Here is a 16,280-nt window from a genome sequence, read left to right on the forward strand (position 1 = left end):
TACATAAACTCAAGGGTAACCACTCAAAAAAAATCCAGAACTGAAATATATACTGTAATAAAAGAAGAAACAGAGGGAAGCATCATAGAATACCACCACACAGAAATAATAGACAACAACAAACAGGCAAAGAAACAATGGAAACACTGCCTTACCAGAAAACTAACGATAGAAGAATAGGAAATCCTCACATATCAATAATCACCCTAAATGTAAATGGACTGAAATCACCAATAAAAAGGCACAGAGTAGCAGATTGGATCAAAAAACTAAACCCAACCATATGCTGTCTCCAAGAGACACATCTCAGCTACAAGGACAAGCATAGACTCAAAGCGAAAGGGTGGAAATTGACACTCCAAGCAAATGGTGCCCAGAGAAAATCAGGTGTAGCCATAATGATATCAGATGAAACAGACTTCAGGGTGGAAAAGATAACAAGAGACAAAGATGGATATTTTATAATGGTAAAGGAACTATAAAACAAGAAGACATAACAGTCATCAATATTTATGCCCCCAATCAGGGAGCACCGAAATATACCAAGCAACTACTAACAGAACTAAAGGGAGAAATTGACCAAAACACAATTATACCAGGGGGCTAAATACATCATTGACAGCTATAGATAGATCATCCAAACAGAAGATAAATAACGAAATAGCAGCCCTAAATGACACATTAGATGAAATGGACATAACAAACATTTATAGAGCACTTCATTCTAAAACATCAGACTATACATTCTTTTTGAGTGTTCATGGAACATTCTCAAGGATAGACCATATATTGGGATATAAAAGTAACCTCAGCAAATTTAAGAAGATTGAAATCATACCAAGCATATTCTCTGATCACAAGGCTATGAAACTGGATATCAACCGTGAAAAGAAAGCAGAAAAAAACACAAACACATGGAGATTAAACAACATACTTTTAAAGAACGACTGGGTCAAAGAAGAAATTAGAGGAGAGCTCAAAAGATACATAGAAACAAATGACAATGAAAATACATCCTACCAAAATTTTTGGGATGCAGCAAAAGCAGTTTTAAGACGGAAATTTATATCATTACAGGCCTATCTCAAGAAACAAGAAAAATCCCAAATAAATAACCTCATGTTACACCTTAAAGAACTAAAAAAAGAAGAACAAGTGAAACCCAAGGTCAGCAGAAGAAAGGAAATAACAAAAATCAGAGCAGAGCTCAATGAAATAGAGAACAAAAAAACAATAGAAAAAAATTAATGTGACAAAGAGCTGGTTCTTTGAAAAAATTAATAAAATCGACAAACCCTTGGCTAGACTTACTAAGATAAGAAGAGAGAAGACACTAATTAACAAAATCAGAAATGAAAACGGGGAAGTTATCACGGACACCACAGAAATACAAAGGATCATGCAAGAATACTATGAAGGACTATATGCCACCAAATTCAATAACCTAGAAGAAATGGACAACTTCTTAGAAACATATAGCCTTCCAAGGCTGAACCATGAAGAACTGGAAAATCTAAACAGACCGATCACCAGTAACAAAATTGAATCAGTCATCAAAAACCTTCCCAAAAGCAAAACTCCAGGACCAGATGGCTTCACTAGTGAATTCTATCAAACCTTCAAACAGGATCTAATACCAATCCTGCTCAAACACTTCCAAAAATTGAAGAAGAGTCAGTACTTCCTAACTCATTTTATGAGGCCAACATTACCCTGATACCAAAACCTGGTAAGGACAACACAAAAAAAAGAAAACTACAGACCAATATCTCTGATGAATACTGATGCAAAAATCCTAAACAAAATTTTAGCAAATCGAATACAACAATGCATTAAAAAGATTATTCATTAAGACCAAGTGGGATTCATCCCCGGGGCACAAGGATGGTTCAACATTCGCAAATCCATCAATGTGATACATCACATAAACAAAATAAAGGACAAAAATCATATGATTATATCAATTGATGCAGAAAAAGCATTTGACAAGATATAACATCCATTTATGATTAAAACACTTAATAAAATAGGTATAGAAGGCGCTATAGTACCCTTGCATTTCAGAAATAAATCCAACTTTCTCATTATGTCTAATTATTTTTAACATGCTGTAGAATACTGTTTGATAGAACGCAGTTCAGGTCCTGGTCCTGTTAGTCAGGAGAGAAATTGGCATTTTTTGTTGTTTTCTCAACTTCTTTGCTTTAGCCTCAGGCATTTGGGCTCTCTGACATCACACGTCTACTCTGTTGTCTAATTTCCCACTAAACAACTACATTTTCTACTCTCTAGGTTTTCAACTATTATAAGATTAAATGAAAAATAGCATTTGGCTCGTTTTTTTCTAAAGATTTTATTGGGGAACGGGAACAAGACTTTATTGGGAAACAGTGTGTCCTTCCAGGCCTTTTTTCCAAGTCAAGCTGTTGTCCTTTCAGTCTTAGTTGTGGAGGGTGCCATTCAGCTTCAGGTTGTTGTCCTTTCAGTTGGTTGTGGAGGGCACAGCTCAGCTCCAGGTCCAATTGCCGTTTCTGGTTGCAGGGGGCACAGCCCACCATCCCTTGCGGGAGTCAAACCCATGCGGGAATCAAACCGGTAGCCTTCGGAGTTAGGAGCATGGAGTTCTAACTGCCTGAGCCACCGGACCGCCCGGCCCTTGCCTCATTTCTTTGGTAGTTACAATAAAAACCCTTACTGTGGATAAAAATCTGAATTTTGCTTTTAGCATCTTTAGTTTTAAAGCACATTAGACGCCCAGACACTTTCTTCAGTTTGGCTTATTTTAGAGCCTTTCTCTCAGTACTTTCATGAGAACTCTGTCCTTTTCATTGGCCAGCCCTTCTGGGACTGCAAGCACCCTAGGCTCCAACAAGCACCCCGGGCCCAACTACGCACCCAGAATTACTAAAGAAAAACAGAATCTTCCAGGGATTCCGGATCAAAATGGCAGCGTGAGGTGAGCCTCTGTAAAGCTCCCCTGGAATTTACAATTAATCGGACAAAAATAACTCCACAAAGGACTCCCTACACAGCTGACAGGCAAGACGAAGAGGCCCACTACTGAATTCACCTCCAGAAAACAAAAAGTGAAGAAGGGGAAAAAAATGGCGGCGTGAGGTGAGCCTCTGTAACGCTCCCCTGGAATTTACAACGAATCGGACAACAATAACTCCACAAAGGACTCCTTGCACAGCAGACAGGCAAGACGAAGAGGCCCACTACTGAATTCACCTCCAGGTGGGTGAATCGCGCGAGCGGGGGAGTAGGGAAAGGAGAAGTGCGGAGACGAAACCGCGCGGGCGCAGGACGCAGACCTAGCTCAGTGCTCGGAGCCCACTGCTCCTGGATCTTCCGCAGCTGCGGGAGAGGGAAGGACTCGAACTGCTAGGGCTCCGCTTACGGCCCACAGGGCTGAGGGGGCAGCATACAAAACGGCTGAATCCAACGCTCCCAGCAGCAAAGACTAAGGAAAGAGGGCTGAAATCGGTGGTTTAAGCCCTCACTGCCGAGCGGAGAACGGAAGCCTTAGGCACTGAGACTAGCCGCCCCATCCCTACCCTCCCAGAGCTCGCCCCGCCCCCACCTGCCCCGTGCTAGAAACGATAAAGTAGCAGTGTTGGATCAAAGGACAGAATATTTGCTGCTCTGAGAACTGTGGACCGCAGACACAGATTCGCAGCTCAACTAGTTCCGGCAAAGGGGAGGTTGCTGTGGAAGCAGGACTGGCTGTGGTGGTGGTCGCTGCCATTGCTCTGGGCCACCTCTCACAACTCACCCCGCCCCTGGCCCCACCTATCTGGGTGGATCCCTGCAGGAGTAAACAGAACTGCTGAAACATACGGGCTCTGAATCTGGTGCAGAAAGAGCTTTGGAACTCCAAAAGCTCTTCGCATACCTATCAACCTGTTGCAGAAGCCACTCCTGTAGATGTCTAGGAAGAGAAATAGTAAATCAGTGATTGCCATGAATAACCAAGGCAACAAGATAGCTCAGAAAGAAAGTGAAAAGTCTCCAGAAAAGGAACTTAGAGATATGGACATTTGTGATTTAAATGACAGAGAATTCAAGATTGCAATTCTGAAAAAACTGAACGAGATGCAAGAAAACACAGAACGGCAGTTTAATGAACTCAGAAACACAATCAAAGAACACCATGAGCATTTTACAAAAGAGATTGAAATCTTGAAAAAGAACCAAATAGAATTTCTGGAGATTAAGAACTCAATAGAAGAAATTAACAATAAAATATCCAGCTTAGGTAGTAGAGTTGACCAGATGGAGGAAAGAATCAGTGACTTCGAAGATAGGAACTTGGAATTTACACAGAGGGAAGAAGAAAGAGACTTGAGACTTAAAAGAAATGAAAGAACTCTACAAGAACTTTCTGACTCCATCAGAAAGAGCAATATAAGAATAATGGGCATACCAGAAAAAGAAGAAAGAGGGAAGGGAACAAAGAATATATTCAAACAAATCGTCGATGAAAACTTCCCAAACTTGAGGACAGAACTGGATCCTCGAATCCAAGAAGCAAATAGAACACCTAATTACCTCAATTCCAACAGGCCTTCACCAAGGCACATTGTATTGAAGCTGTCTAAAATCAATGACAAAGAAAGAATCCTCAAGGCAGCCAGGGAAAAGAAGACGGTAACTTACAAAGGAAAGCCCATTAGATTATCATCAGATTTTTCAGCAGAAACTCTACAAGCTAGGAGGGAATGGAACCAAATATTCAAACTATTGAAAGAGAGAAATTATGAGCCAAGAATAATATCCAGCAAAGATCTCCTTTAGATATGAAGGAGGAATAAAGACCTTTCCAGACATCCAGAAGCTGAGGGAATTTTCTAATACACGACCTGCACTACAAGAAATACTAAAGGAGGCTATTCGACCACCATCAACCGGGACAACTTGTGGCAGCCGAAATATAAAAAGGGGAAGCGTAAAGGCCTGAACTGGAATATGGGAATAGAGATAGTAAGCGTACTGAAGAAACTGGAATACTCTAAATATCAAACTTTCTTTTAAATAAACTCAAGGGTAACCACTCAAAAAACATCCAAATCTGAAATATATACTGTAATAAAAGAAGAAACAGAGGGAAACATCATAGAATACCACCACACAGAAATAACAGACAACAACAAAAAGGCAAAGAAACAATGGAGACACAGCCTTACCAGAAAACTAAAGACAGAATGACAGGAAATCCTCACATATCAATAATCACCCTAAATGTAAATGGACTGAACTCACCAATAAAGAGACACAGAGTAGCAGATTGGATCAAAAAACTAAACCCAACCATATGCTGCCTACAAGAGACACATCTCAGCTACAAGGACAAGCATAGACTCAAAGTGACAGGGTGGAAATTGACACTCCAAGCAAATGGTACCCAGAGAAAATCAGGTGTAGCCATAATGATATCCGATGAAACAGACTTCAGGGTGAAAAAGATAACAAGAGACAAAGATGGACATTTCATAATGGTAAAGGGGACTATACAACAAGAAGACATAACAGTCATCAATATTTATGCCCCCAATCAGGGAGCACCGAAATATACCAAGCAACTACTACCAGAACTAAAGGGAGAAATTTACCAAAACACAATTATACTAGGGGACTTAAATACATCATTGACAGCTATGGATAGATCATCCAAACAGAAGATAAATAACGAAATCGCAGCCCTAAATGACACATTAGATGAATTGGACATAATTGACATATATAGAGCACTTCATCCTAAAACATCAGACTATACATTCTTTTCTAGTGTACATGGAACATTCTCAAGGATAGACCATATATTGGGACACAAAATCAGCCTCAGCAAATTTAAGAAGATTGAAATCATACCAAGCATATTCTCTGATCACAAAGCTTTGAAATTGGATATCAACTGGAAAAAGAAAGCAGGAAAAAACACAAATACATGGAGATTAAACAACATACTTTTAAAGAACGACTGGGTCAAAGAAGAAATTAGAGGAGAGCTCAAAAGATACATAGAAACAAATGACAATGAAAATACATCCTACCAAAATTTTTGGGATGCCGCGAAAGCAGTTTTAAGAGGGAAATTTATATCATTACAGGCCTATCTCAAGAAACAAGAAAAATCCCAAATAAATAACCTCATGTTACACCTTAAAAAACTAGAAAGAGAAGAACAAGCGAAATCCAAGGTCAGCAGAAGAAAGGAAATAACAAAAATCAGAGCAGAACTAAATGAAATAGAGAACAAAAAGACAATAGAAAAAATTAATGTGACAAAAAGCTGGTTCTTTGAAAAGATTAACAAAATCGACAAACCCTTGGCTAGACTCACTAAGATAAAAAGAGAGAAGACACTAATCAACAAAATCAGAAATGAAAAAGGGGAAGTTATCATGGACACCACAGAAATACAAAGGATTATCCAAGAATACTATGAAGGACTATATGCCACCAAATTTAATAACTTAGAAGAAATGGACAAGTTCTTAGAAACATATAGCCTTCCAAGGCTGAATCATGAAGAACTGGAAAATCTTAACAGGCCGATCACCAGTAACGAAATTGAATCAGTCATCAAAAACCTTCCCAAAATCAAAAGTCCTGGACCAGATGGCTTCACCAGTGAATTCTACCAAACCTTCAAAGAGGATCTAATACCAATCCTGCTCAAACTCTTCCAAAAAATTGAAGAAGAGTCAGTACTCCCTAACTCATTTTATGAGGCCAACATTACCCTGATACCAAAACCTGGTAAGGACAACACAAAAAAAGAAAACTACAGACCTATATCTCTGATGAATACAGATGCTAAAATCCTAAACAAAATTCTAGCAAATCGAATACAACAATGCATTAAAAAGATTATTCATCACGACCAAGTGGGGTTCATCCCCGGGGCACAAGGATGGTTCAACATTCGCAAATCCATCAATGTGATACATCACATAAACAAAATAGAGGACAAAAATCATATGATTCTATCAATTGATGCAGAAAAAGCATTTGATAAGATACAACATCCATTTATGATTAAAACACTTACTAAAATTGGTATAGAAGGAAAATACCTCAACATAATAAAGGCCATATACGACAAGCCCTCAGCTAATCTCATAATTAATGGTGAAAAGCTGAAGCCCTTTGCTCTACGTTCAGGAACACGACAAGGTTGTCCCCTATCACCTCTGCTTTTCAACATAGTGTTGGAAGTCCTCGCCAGAGCTATCAGGCAAGAGAAACAAATAAAAGGCATCCAAATTGGGAATGAAGAAGTTAAACTGTCACTCTTTGCAGATGACATGATGCTATATATAGAAAACCCTAAAGACTCCACCAAAAAGCTATTAGAAACAATCAATGAATATAGTAAAGTTGCTGGCTACAAAATCAACGTACAAAAGTCCATTGCTTTCCTATATACCAACAATGAAATCTCAGAAAAAGAGATAGAAAAAACAATTCCTTTTGCAATTCCAGCAAAAAGAATAAAATACCTAGGAATAAACTTAACCAAGGATGTGAAGGATTTATATGCTGAAAACTATAAGACATTTTTGAAAGAAATTGAAGAAGACACAAAGAAATGGAAAGACATTCCGTGCTCATGGATTGGAAGAATCAACATAGTTAAAATGGACATATTACCCAAAGCCATATACAGATTTAATGCAATCCCCATTAAAATCCCAATGGCATTTTTTAAAGAAATAGAACAAAAAATCATCAGATTTGTTTGGAACCACAAAAGACCCCGAATAGCCAAAGAATATTAAAAAAAAAGAACAGGTATCACACTCCCTGATTTTTCCTTGTACTACAGGGCTACAATAATCAAAACAGCTTGGTATTGGCGGAAAAACAGACACATAGACCAATGGAATAGAATTGAGAACCCAGAAATAAAACCACATAAATATAGACAGATAATTTTTGACAAAGAAGCTAAAAACATACAATGGAGGAAAGACAGCCTCTTCAATAAATGGTGCTGGCAGAATTGGATAGCTACGTGCAAAAGAATGAAACTGGACTGCTATCTGTCACCATGTACCAAAATTAATTCAAAATGGATCAAAGACTTAAGCATAAGACCTGACACAATAAACTGCATTGAAGAAAACATAGGTACTAAACTTATGGACCTTGGGTTCAAAGAGCATTTTATGAATTTGACTCCAAAGGCAATGGAAGTAAAAACTAAAATAAACAAAATGGGATTATATGAAACTGAAAAGCTCTGCACAGCAAAAGAAACTATTGACAAAATAATGAGGCAACCAACTGAATGGGAGAAGATTTTCGCAAACAGTTCCTCTGATAAGGGGCTAATATCCAAAATATACAAGGAACTCATGAAACTCAACAACAAAAAAACAAACAACCCAATTGAAAAATGGACAGAGGACCTGAAGAGACATTTCTCCAAAGAGGATATACAAATGGCAAATAGACATATGAAAAAATGCTCAACATCGCTAATCATCACAGAAATGCAAATGAAAACCACAATGAGATATCACCTCACCCCAGTCAGAATGGCTTTCATCAACAAAACAAATAGTAACAAGTGTTGGAGAGGCTGTGGAGAAAAAGGAACTCTCATACAGTGTTGGTGGGAATGCAGACTGGTGCAGCCGCTATGGAAGGCAGTGTGGAGGTTCCTCAAGAAATTACGAATAGAATTACCATATGACCCAGCAATCGCTCTCCTGGGTATCTACCCCAAAAATATAAAAGCATTTCTCTATAGAGACACGTGTACGCCAATGTTCATTCCAGCTTTGTTTACGGTGGCCAAGACATGGAAACAACCAAAATGTCCTTCGATAGATGAATGGATAAAGAAGTTGTGGTACATATACACAATGGAATACTATTCGGCGTTAAGGAAAGATGATATAGGAGCATTTGTGACAACATGGATGGATCTCGAGAGAATAATGCTAAGTGAAATAAGTCAGACAGAAAAAGCAGAGAACCCTATGATTTCACTGATATGTGGTATATAAACCAAAAAGAACAAGACAAACAAATGAGAAACAAAAACTCATAGACACAGACAATAATTTAGTGGTTACCAGAGGGTAAGGGGGTGGGAGGTGGGTGATGAGGGTAAAGGGGATCAAATATATGGTGATGGAAGGAGAACTGACTCTGGGTGGTGAACACGCAATGGGATTTATAGACGATGTAATACAGAATTGTACACCTGAAATCTATGTAAATTTACTAACAATTGTCACCCCAATAAAATTAATTAAAAAAAAAAAGAGGGGATTGTAAAGAATCGCCCACTAGGGCCAGGGAACAAATTGTTAGCCCTTTTATTCATATTGGTAATTTTCATCTCATCCTTTACCTTTAAAAATTCTTATCTTTGTAAATGCTGTATCATATATATAACCGACTCGTATAGCACCTGTATATCCTTATAAATATTTTAATAAATATCATTTCTATTGAAAAAAAAAAAAAGAAGAGATGAGCTTTCCTGTGGGAGCTGAAGCATATTGCACAAACCCTCAGGTTCTTGCCTCCCCCCAACCTTGGGGTCACTGTCTCTGAGGGCACCTTGGTGTCTTCAGTCACCCAAGGCATGGAGGGAAGGTCTCTCTTCACACCCACCAAGACCCAAATCTCATCCACCACCTTTCTGGGTTCTGAGCTTCAAGGCCTCACTCACTCTCTTCTCCAATTCACATTTCAAATCAGTCTTACTAACTTCCATTTCAGGATCTATCCATTTTCTGCTCAAAATTCTTCCATGGTCCTCACTGTCTTCAGGGTAAATCCAGATTCGTCCTTCTGAACTCAAGGCTGTTCATGATCATCCAGATGTGACCCTCCAACCTCAGCTCTCACTTCTGCTTCCCTCCAGCAAGACTGGCGCCATTAGAATGGGAACACACACTCACTCACATAAGAACACACATTCACACACAAACAGAGGCACCCATAGGCATGCACATAGCAGGCCATTCAAACTTCTGTGTTTTATCACATCTGCTTTTCAGAGCCATTTAGACCTACCAAATTCTTTTCAAACCCACTGCTAAAAACACAGGAGAAAACTGTAACTCCAAGATTCCTTCTCAAATGTGTTTGAGACTGCTGAAGTGTATGTGATGATTGCACAATAAATCCATGTATGCTATTTATGTAACATAGTTGGACTTACAATATTGGAGTACAATTACTCTTGATACTTTATTATTATTTACAAATATTTATTTCTCTAGTCCATTTGTGGTACACATGATCTTCCAGAGAAAATCCAACACTAACACTCCATTTCTTACATATTCTTTTTGTCTTAAAGACAAAATCCAACATCCTTGAATGGTGGACAGCACACCCATGACCAGCTACCACCTTCCAGTCTCTTCCCTTCTTTCCAACAGTCTCTAAGTCTCACAGGTTCTCTAGAATGTTCTTTGCTCTCTAGAATGGTCTCACTTCCGCCTCTTATTTTTCAGTCTTCTCTAACTGCCATTTCCTCAACCACAGCCTAGTCATGGTCCCCAGTTCCCATATTTTCTCTTTTTTCCTTTGTAAGTAAATTAATTGAAACATTTGCATTTGTATGCCCATAGTCTAATCAGACTAATCAGAGTTCTTAAAATGAAGGAAATGGGTCTCCTGGGTCACAGATGTATTTTTGGTTCTGGTACAAATACCTGACATTGCAGCAGGTGGTCAGTAAATATTTGTTTATGGACTAGTCAAAGACAGAAAGTAAATTCCATTAGTGGAGGGTGAGGAAATAAGTGGTGAGTCCTACTTAGAGCCAGCCTCTCCGGGGCTGACTCAGGCTGAGAAACCAGGTCTCTCCTCTCTGACCTGGACTTTAGACCAGGCAGGGAGTTCTGGGATTCAGGTGAGACGACAGATCTGGGGTGAGTGTCTCCTAGGGCCTGAAGTCCTCCTGAGCCCTCATCCAGGCCCAGGGAGGGGATGTCCCCTCGCTGTGGGTCCACAGCTGTGGGAGCCCGGAAGGGCGGTGGCAGCTCCTGACTCACCACATCCTGTGTGCTTGTCTGTCCCCCAGGCCCTGGAGACTCCTCCATCTGCACAGTGGGAGAACTCAGAACAGGCGCCATGATGTCCATCCTCTCTGCTCTTCTCAACCTCGGTCAGTTGTGGAGAGGGGAGGGCACAGCATGAGGGGATGGGGAGACTCTCACCCCCTTGTTCAAATTGAACCTCAGGCTCAGACAGCTTGAGTGGACAGGAACCTGTTAAAAAGGGAATCAGCTTTGATGTCCGGGTGCAAATCTCTCACAGGGACTTCTCTTCCAGGGCTGAGTCTGGGCCAGAGAACCTGGGTGCAGTCAGGTGAGTCCTCCCCAGGCTCCATGTTTCACCTCATCCTTCAGCCTCTGGGGTTCAGGAAGGAGCACAGCGGTTCTAGGATGAGGTGATAAAACCAGAGGGCATTGGGGTGAGCTGGGTCTGAAGGGTGGGAAAGCTCTTTGTAATTCAGCCTCTGGTTTCCTTCCAGGGACCCTCCCTAAACCCACCATCTGGGCTGAGCCAGGCTCAGTGATCCCCTGGGAGACACCTGTGACCCTCTGGTGTCAGGGGGCCCAGAAGGGCCATCAATTTCACCTGTATAGAGAAGGAAAACCTGCACCCTGGGACTGTCAGGTTCCAGTGGAGCCTGGGGACAAGGCCAAGTTTTTCAGGAAAGACATCTATGCAGGGATATATCACTGTAGCTATCTCAGCCCCACTGGCTCATCAGAGCTCAGTGACCCCCTGGAGCTGGTGATGACAGGTGAGATGATACGCAGCGTCCCAGCCTCAGCCTCTGCCCTCAGTAAAGGTGTCTGCTCTCAGGGTCACCCCTCACAGCCAAGCCCTTGGTAATGTGAGCCCCATTTAACACTCTGCGTCCTTCTCTCCTAGGATTCTACAGCAAACCCTACCTCTCTGCCCTGCCGAGCCCTGTCATGACCTCAGGAGGAAATGTGACCCTCCTGTGTGGCTCATGGCAGGGATTTGACCAGTTCATTCTGACTAAGGAAGGAGAACACAAGCCTCCCTGGACCCTCGACTCACAACAACTTCTCAGTGGGGATTCCCAGGCCCTGTTCCCTGTGGGCCCCGTGACCCCCAGCCACAGGTGGAAGTTCAGATGCTATGGCTGTTACAGGAACAAACCCCAGGTGTGGTCACACTCCAGTGACTTCTTGGAGCTTCTGGTCTCAGGTGAGAGGCCCCTCACTCCATCCCTTCTGAGCAGAGTCAACTGAGTGCCTGGTCCCCAGGAGAGCTCTGCACTGGGATGGGAATCGGGGGGTTTAGGGATGGTCACCCAGAGAACGTCTGTCCTTCAGAGCCCCCCCCCACCTCTGCCTACCCTTCCTTTCCTTTCCCTCACCTGGGTGTGAAAGCTGGTATGTGAGCAACAGGAAGGTCCAGAGGAGGCCACAGGGCAGATATAGGAGAAGAGTCTGTGTGAGGTGAAGACACCAGGTTCATCTACACCCCTCTTCATATGCTCATCCCCAGGATCCTCTGGTGACACCAGCCCCCCACCCACAGGGTCCATCACAGCTGGTGAGTCACTGGGACCTCTGCTCAGAGGGAACACACACCACCCCAGGGCAGTTCTGAGTCTCTCAGAGGGGGCTGGGAGTCAGGCAGAGATGCTGGGGGACCACAGGGCTTCAGAGGCTCTAAGGAAGGCAGATGACAAGTGACTGGTCATAACAGAGGAAGACGTTGGGGCCTGGCTTGTGGACAGAGCAGCTGGATGATTTGAGGAGAAGGAAGCCCCTTCTCCTCACCTCCCTGTTTGGATTCCCAGGAGGCTCTGAGCATCGGACCCCCACCACCATGGAGTCCAGCCGACAGAGAGGTGAGGGTCTGTGGGGAGGTGGTGGATGGGCCTATGGGGGACAGAGGCTGAGGTGTGCCCTGGGTTCAGGCACTTCTGGATGTGCTGAGTTGGACATGCCCTTCCACTGTCTGGGCCTCGGTTTCTCGACATGTAAAAGGAGAGAATCGTGGCCCAGAGCTTAGATTTCCTTTCATTTATGGCTTTGGCTCTGACCTCCTGGGAAGGGGGCCGCACGGGGAAGCCCCCCAGGATGTGATTTAATGGGGCCTGCCCCCTCTGCAACACTGACAGTGACACTGTGTGGGGAGGGACAGGCAGGACAGTGGCCTGGGGTTTCAGGCCCTTTCCCTCAGCTCAGGTGCTCAGCTCAGAGGAGAGAGCAGGGCTGGAGTCAGGACTGAGTCAGTTCCACTTCTGCTGTCCTGCTGTGGGGCCCAGGGGCCCGTCTCTTCTCTGAGTGTCAGGTTCATGTCTGTGAGTCTCCCTGTCTGTCCTGCTCACAGGCCTGCTGGGAGATTAGGTGGAATAAAGGGCCTGGTTCTCACAGAGCTCAGGAGGGCAGAGCCCCCATCCAACCTTTCCTCGGGTGTCAGGGCCCTGCAGGGTGGAGATGGATTCTTGAGGAGACAGGAGTCCACCCCACACCCACGCCCCTCTCCTGTCCCCACTGTGCAAGTGATGGAAGGTAATAAGGAAGGACACTCAGCCCTAGGTAAGACATGGGACAGGCCCCCTTGCCCATGAAGACTCCACAACACAAAGCTGATGATGAGAGCACAGGGAACCCACAATTCTGGGTTCCACTCCCAGCACTGCCACTGCCAGGCTGGGTGATATGGAGCACATGATTAAACTTTTTGTGCCTCAGTTTCCTCCTCTGTGAAATGGGAGGGGTATGGTCAGCAACCCCTGGTACATGGCTGTTGTGAGGGTTAGAAGACATGAATGACAGACGCCAGCACATGCCTGGCACACAGCAGACACTCCGTTAAATGGCATTATTGGCTTATTCATGATGTAACTCCTGCCCAAGATCTCAAAAGGTACCTGAACATCCTGATGGGGGTCTCGGTGGCCCTCATCTTGCTGCTCTCCCTCCTCCTCCAACACTGGCATCAGAAGAAACTCAGGATGTCAGGTGAGCAGGGAAGAGGGTGACCTGGGTCACAGGATGGGTGGGCTCAGAGCACCTGCCAGAGTGAAACCAAATAGACAAGGAAGGTCAGCTGAGAACACCTTCTCCAGAGTCTCAACCCAAAAAATGTAGACATAAAACAGAATAGCACAAATGCACAAATTTAAGATAGTCTTTTATTGTTTCCTGTCTCATGAAATATTGGAACATATGCATGAGTGTGTTAAGCTTTCCTTCTTTTCCTCTGCAGTCGCACACTGCAGGGAGGGCGGGTGGTCCTAACCTCCCAGGGCTGGGACTGTCCCTCTTGACCAGCCCAGAAAGAGGCTCATTTCCAACCTTATGCAGGGGCTGCAGACCCAGAGCCCAAGGACAGAGGCCTACAGAACAGGTGATTGCTGCCCCGAAGACCCCAGACTCCCACTGCCCATGGCCCCATTTCTGCCCTGACACTCTTGTCTACCCGCCTGCTCCAGCTCCAGCTCCAGCCCAGCAGCTGATGCCCAGGAAGAGACCTCATGTAAGAGGAAGAATGGGGGTTCTCTGGGGGGGCACACGATTTCAGGAAGCAATGAGGGAGGGTGCAGGCTGGGAGGGTGTTGACAGTCAGGGTAAGGACTGAAATCCACACTGTGTGTGACCTGACACCTCACCTCACCCCTCGGCTAGTGGCCCTTCTAGGTGCAGGGTTGAATCTGCAGCCCTGAGATCTCAGGGAACCCTGCCAGGAGACACACCCCCTGTTCTGCCCCAGCAGATGCTGCCGTGAAGGACCCACAGCCTGAGGAGGCCGTGGAGCTGGACCCCCAGGTGAGACCCCTGCTCCTGTCCAGCACACCTCACTCACCCCATTCTCAGCAGTGACCCACACTGACCTCTGCCCTGGACACCTGTCGTCCTGCTGTGACTTCATCCCTCCTGGCTTCCTTGTCACCCCATCATCCCTCCTATGGTCCCCTTTGCTGGCTCCTCATCCTCTGTCTGACCTGGTTGTTGGAGTTCTGCCCCAGGACCTAAGAGGAGGCTAAATCAGTGAATCACCCACAGGTCCCTCAGCTCCCTTCATTCATTCACCCAGCAGGTGTGACGGTCCTCACTGTTTCCCGGCTCCATTTCGGTGCCGTGGTGCAGCAGTGAGGAAGCCCGGCTCCACACTCCTCAAGTTCACCTGGTGGGTGAGGGAGAAAATGTGCAAACAAGAGGACCGAGTCCTAGAGAGCAAAGTGCTGCTAAGGAAAACCAAGAGGAGGGGACAGAGTGTGTGGGAGGTGGGGAACAGGGGAAACAGCGGGTGCAAAGGGACTGAGGCTGGACATGCTTTCTCAGGAAGGTGGGTCATGTGGCTGGAGCTAAATGAGCAAGAGGTAGTGTGTTAGGACACCAGTCAGAACCATTGAAGCATCCAGGGACCCCAAGGCTTAGGAAGTCCCTGCAGATTCCATCAGGAGAGTGACTTAATGTGATGTGAAGTTGTAGAGCATCACTCTGGCAATGTGTGGAAATTGGAGAATGTCAGCAGTAGAATGAATCAAGGAGACACTGTTTCTGTCTCACTGTCTCTCCAGCAGAAAAGGCACAACAAAGACCCCCTAGGGAGAGACATATAACAAGGTAAATGTCTCAAGACAAAGACTCAGGTGGGGAGTGGCCACCCCTCTTTCTCCCCTGTCAGGGGGGTTGCTGGACACAAAGGTCAGATAAGCAGTGGAGGACAGGCTGATGGACAGTCAGGTGGGTCCCATCCACTCCAAGCCCCAGGCCTCCCCCAGCACCAACCACGTACCTTCCCTGTCACTCTTCCCCTGCTCCAGGCTGCATCATCTGATGGCCCCCAGTATGTGACCTACGCCCAGCTGAACCACTTGCCACTCAGAGTGGAGACAAGTGCACCCCCTGCCTCCCCGTCAGAGGAGCCCCCAGAGGAGCCCAGTGTGTATGCTGCTCTGGCCATCCACTAGTCCAGGAAGGGGCCAGACCCCACTCCAGGGAGGGGGCCTGTAGGGACCCTGGAAGGCACAGGAGCTGCCCTCATGGAGACACAGCTCGTGACCCTGGTAGCCTGGAGGCCTGTTTTGGACCTCCAGGAGCTTCTGGGAGCCTCTGGGAGTCACCTGATTCTGCAGTCAAAGAAAATTATATGCCTACACTTTGGAAACAAAGAGACAGACTTCTCAATAATCAGTGTGTGAACTGAGAACCAAAAAAAAAAGTGAGTGAATGTTTTAAACTGAATGATAATATAAATATTACACATCAAACCTATAAAATAAAAAGTTAAAAATTATGAAT

The 16,280-nt window shown here is 44.4% G+C and overlaps 1 protein-coding gene across 1 annotated transcript in view; it reads left to right on the forward strand.

Annotated features, from left to right (window-relative positions):
• Positions 1-11,082: 11,082 nt before the first annotated feature.
• Positions 11,083-16,280, forward strand: part of LOC308489938 (leukocyte immunoglobulin-like receptor subfamily A member 6) — a gene marked incomplete at its 3' end in the record, with an annotated part of 10,640 nt that continues 5,442 nt past the window's right edge. Inside the window, 8 exon segments of the mRNA XM_081031553.1 lie at positions 11,083-11,143; positions 11,311-11,346; positions 11,920-12,222; positions 12,526-12,573; positions 12,824-12,874; positions 13,890-13,994; positions 14,749-14,801; positions 15,803-15,920. Of these exon segments, the coding sequence (XP_080887679.1) occupies positions 11,110-11,143; positions 11,311-11,346; positions 11,920-12,222; positions 12,526-12,573; positions 12,824-12,874; positions 13,890-13,994; positions 14,749-14,801; positions 15,803-15,920 (748 nt within the window). The 5' untranslated portion in view covers positions 11,083-11,109.

Source organism: Rhinolophus hipposideros (genome assembly GCF_964194185.1).
Source record: "Rhinolophus hipposideros genome assembly, chromosome: 21".
Taxonomy (NCBI): domain Eukaryota; kingdom Metazoa; phylum Chordata; class Mammalia; order Chiroptera; family Rhinolophidae; genus Rhinolophus; species Rhinolophus hipposideros.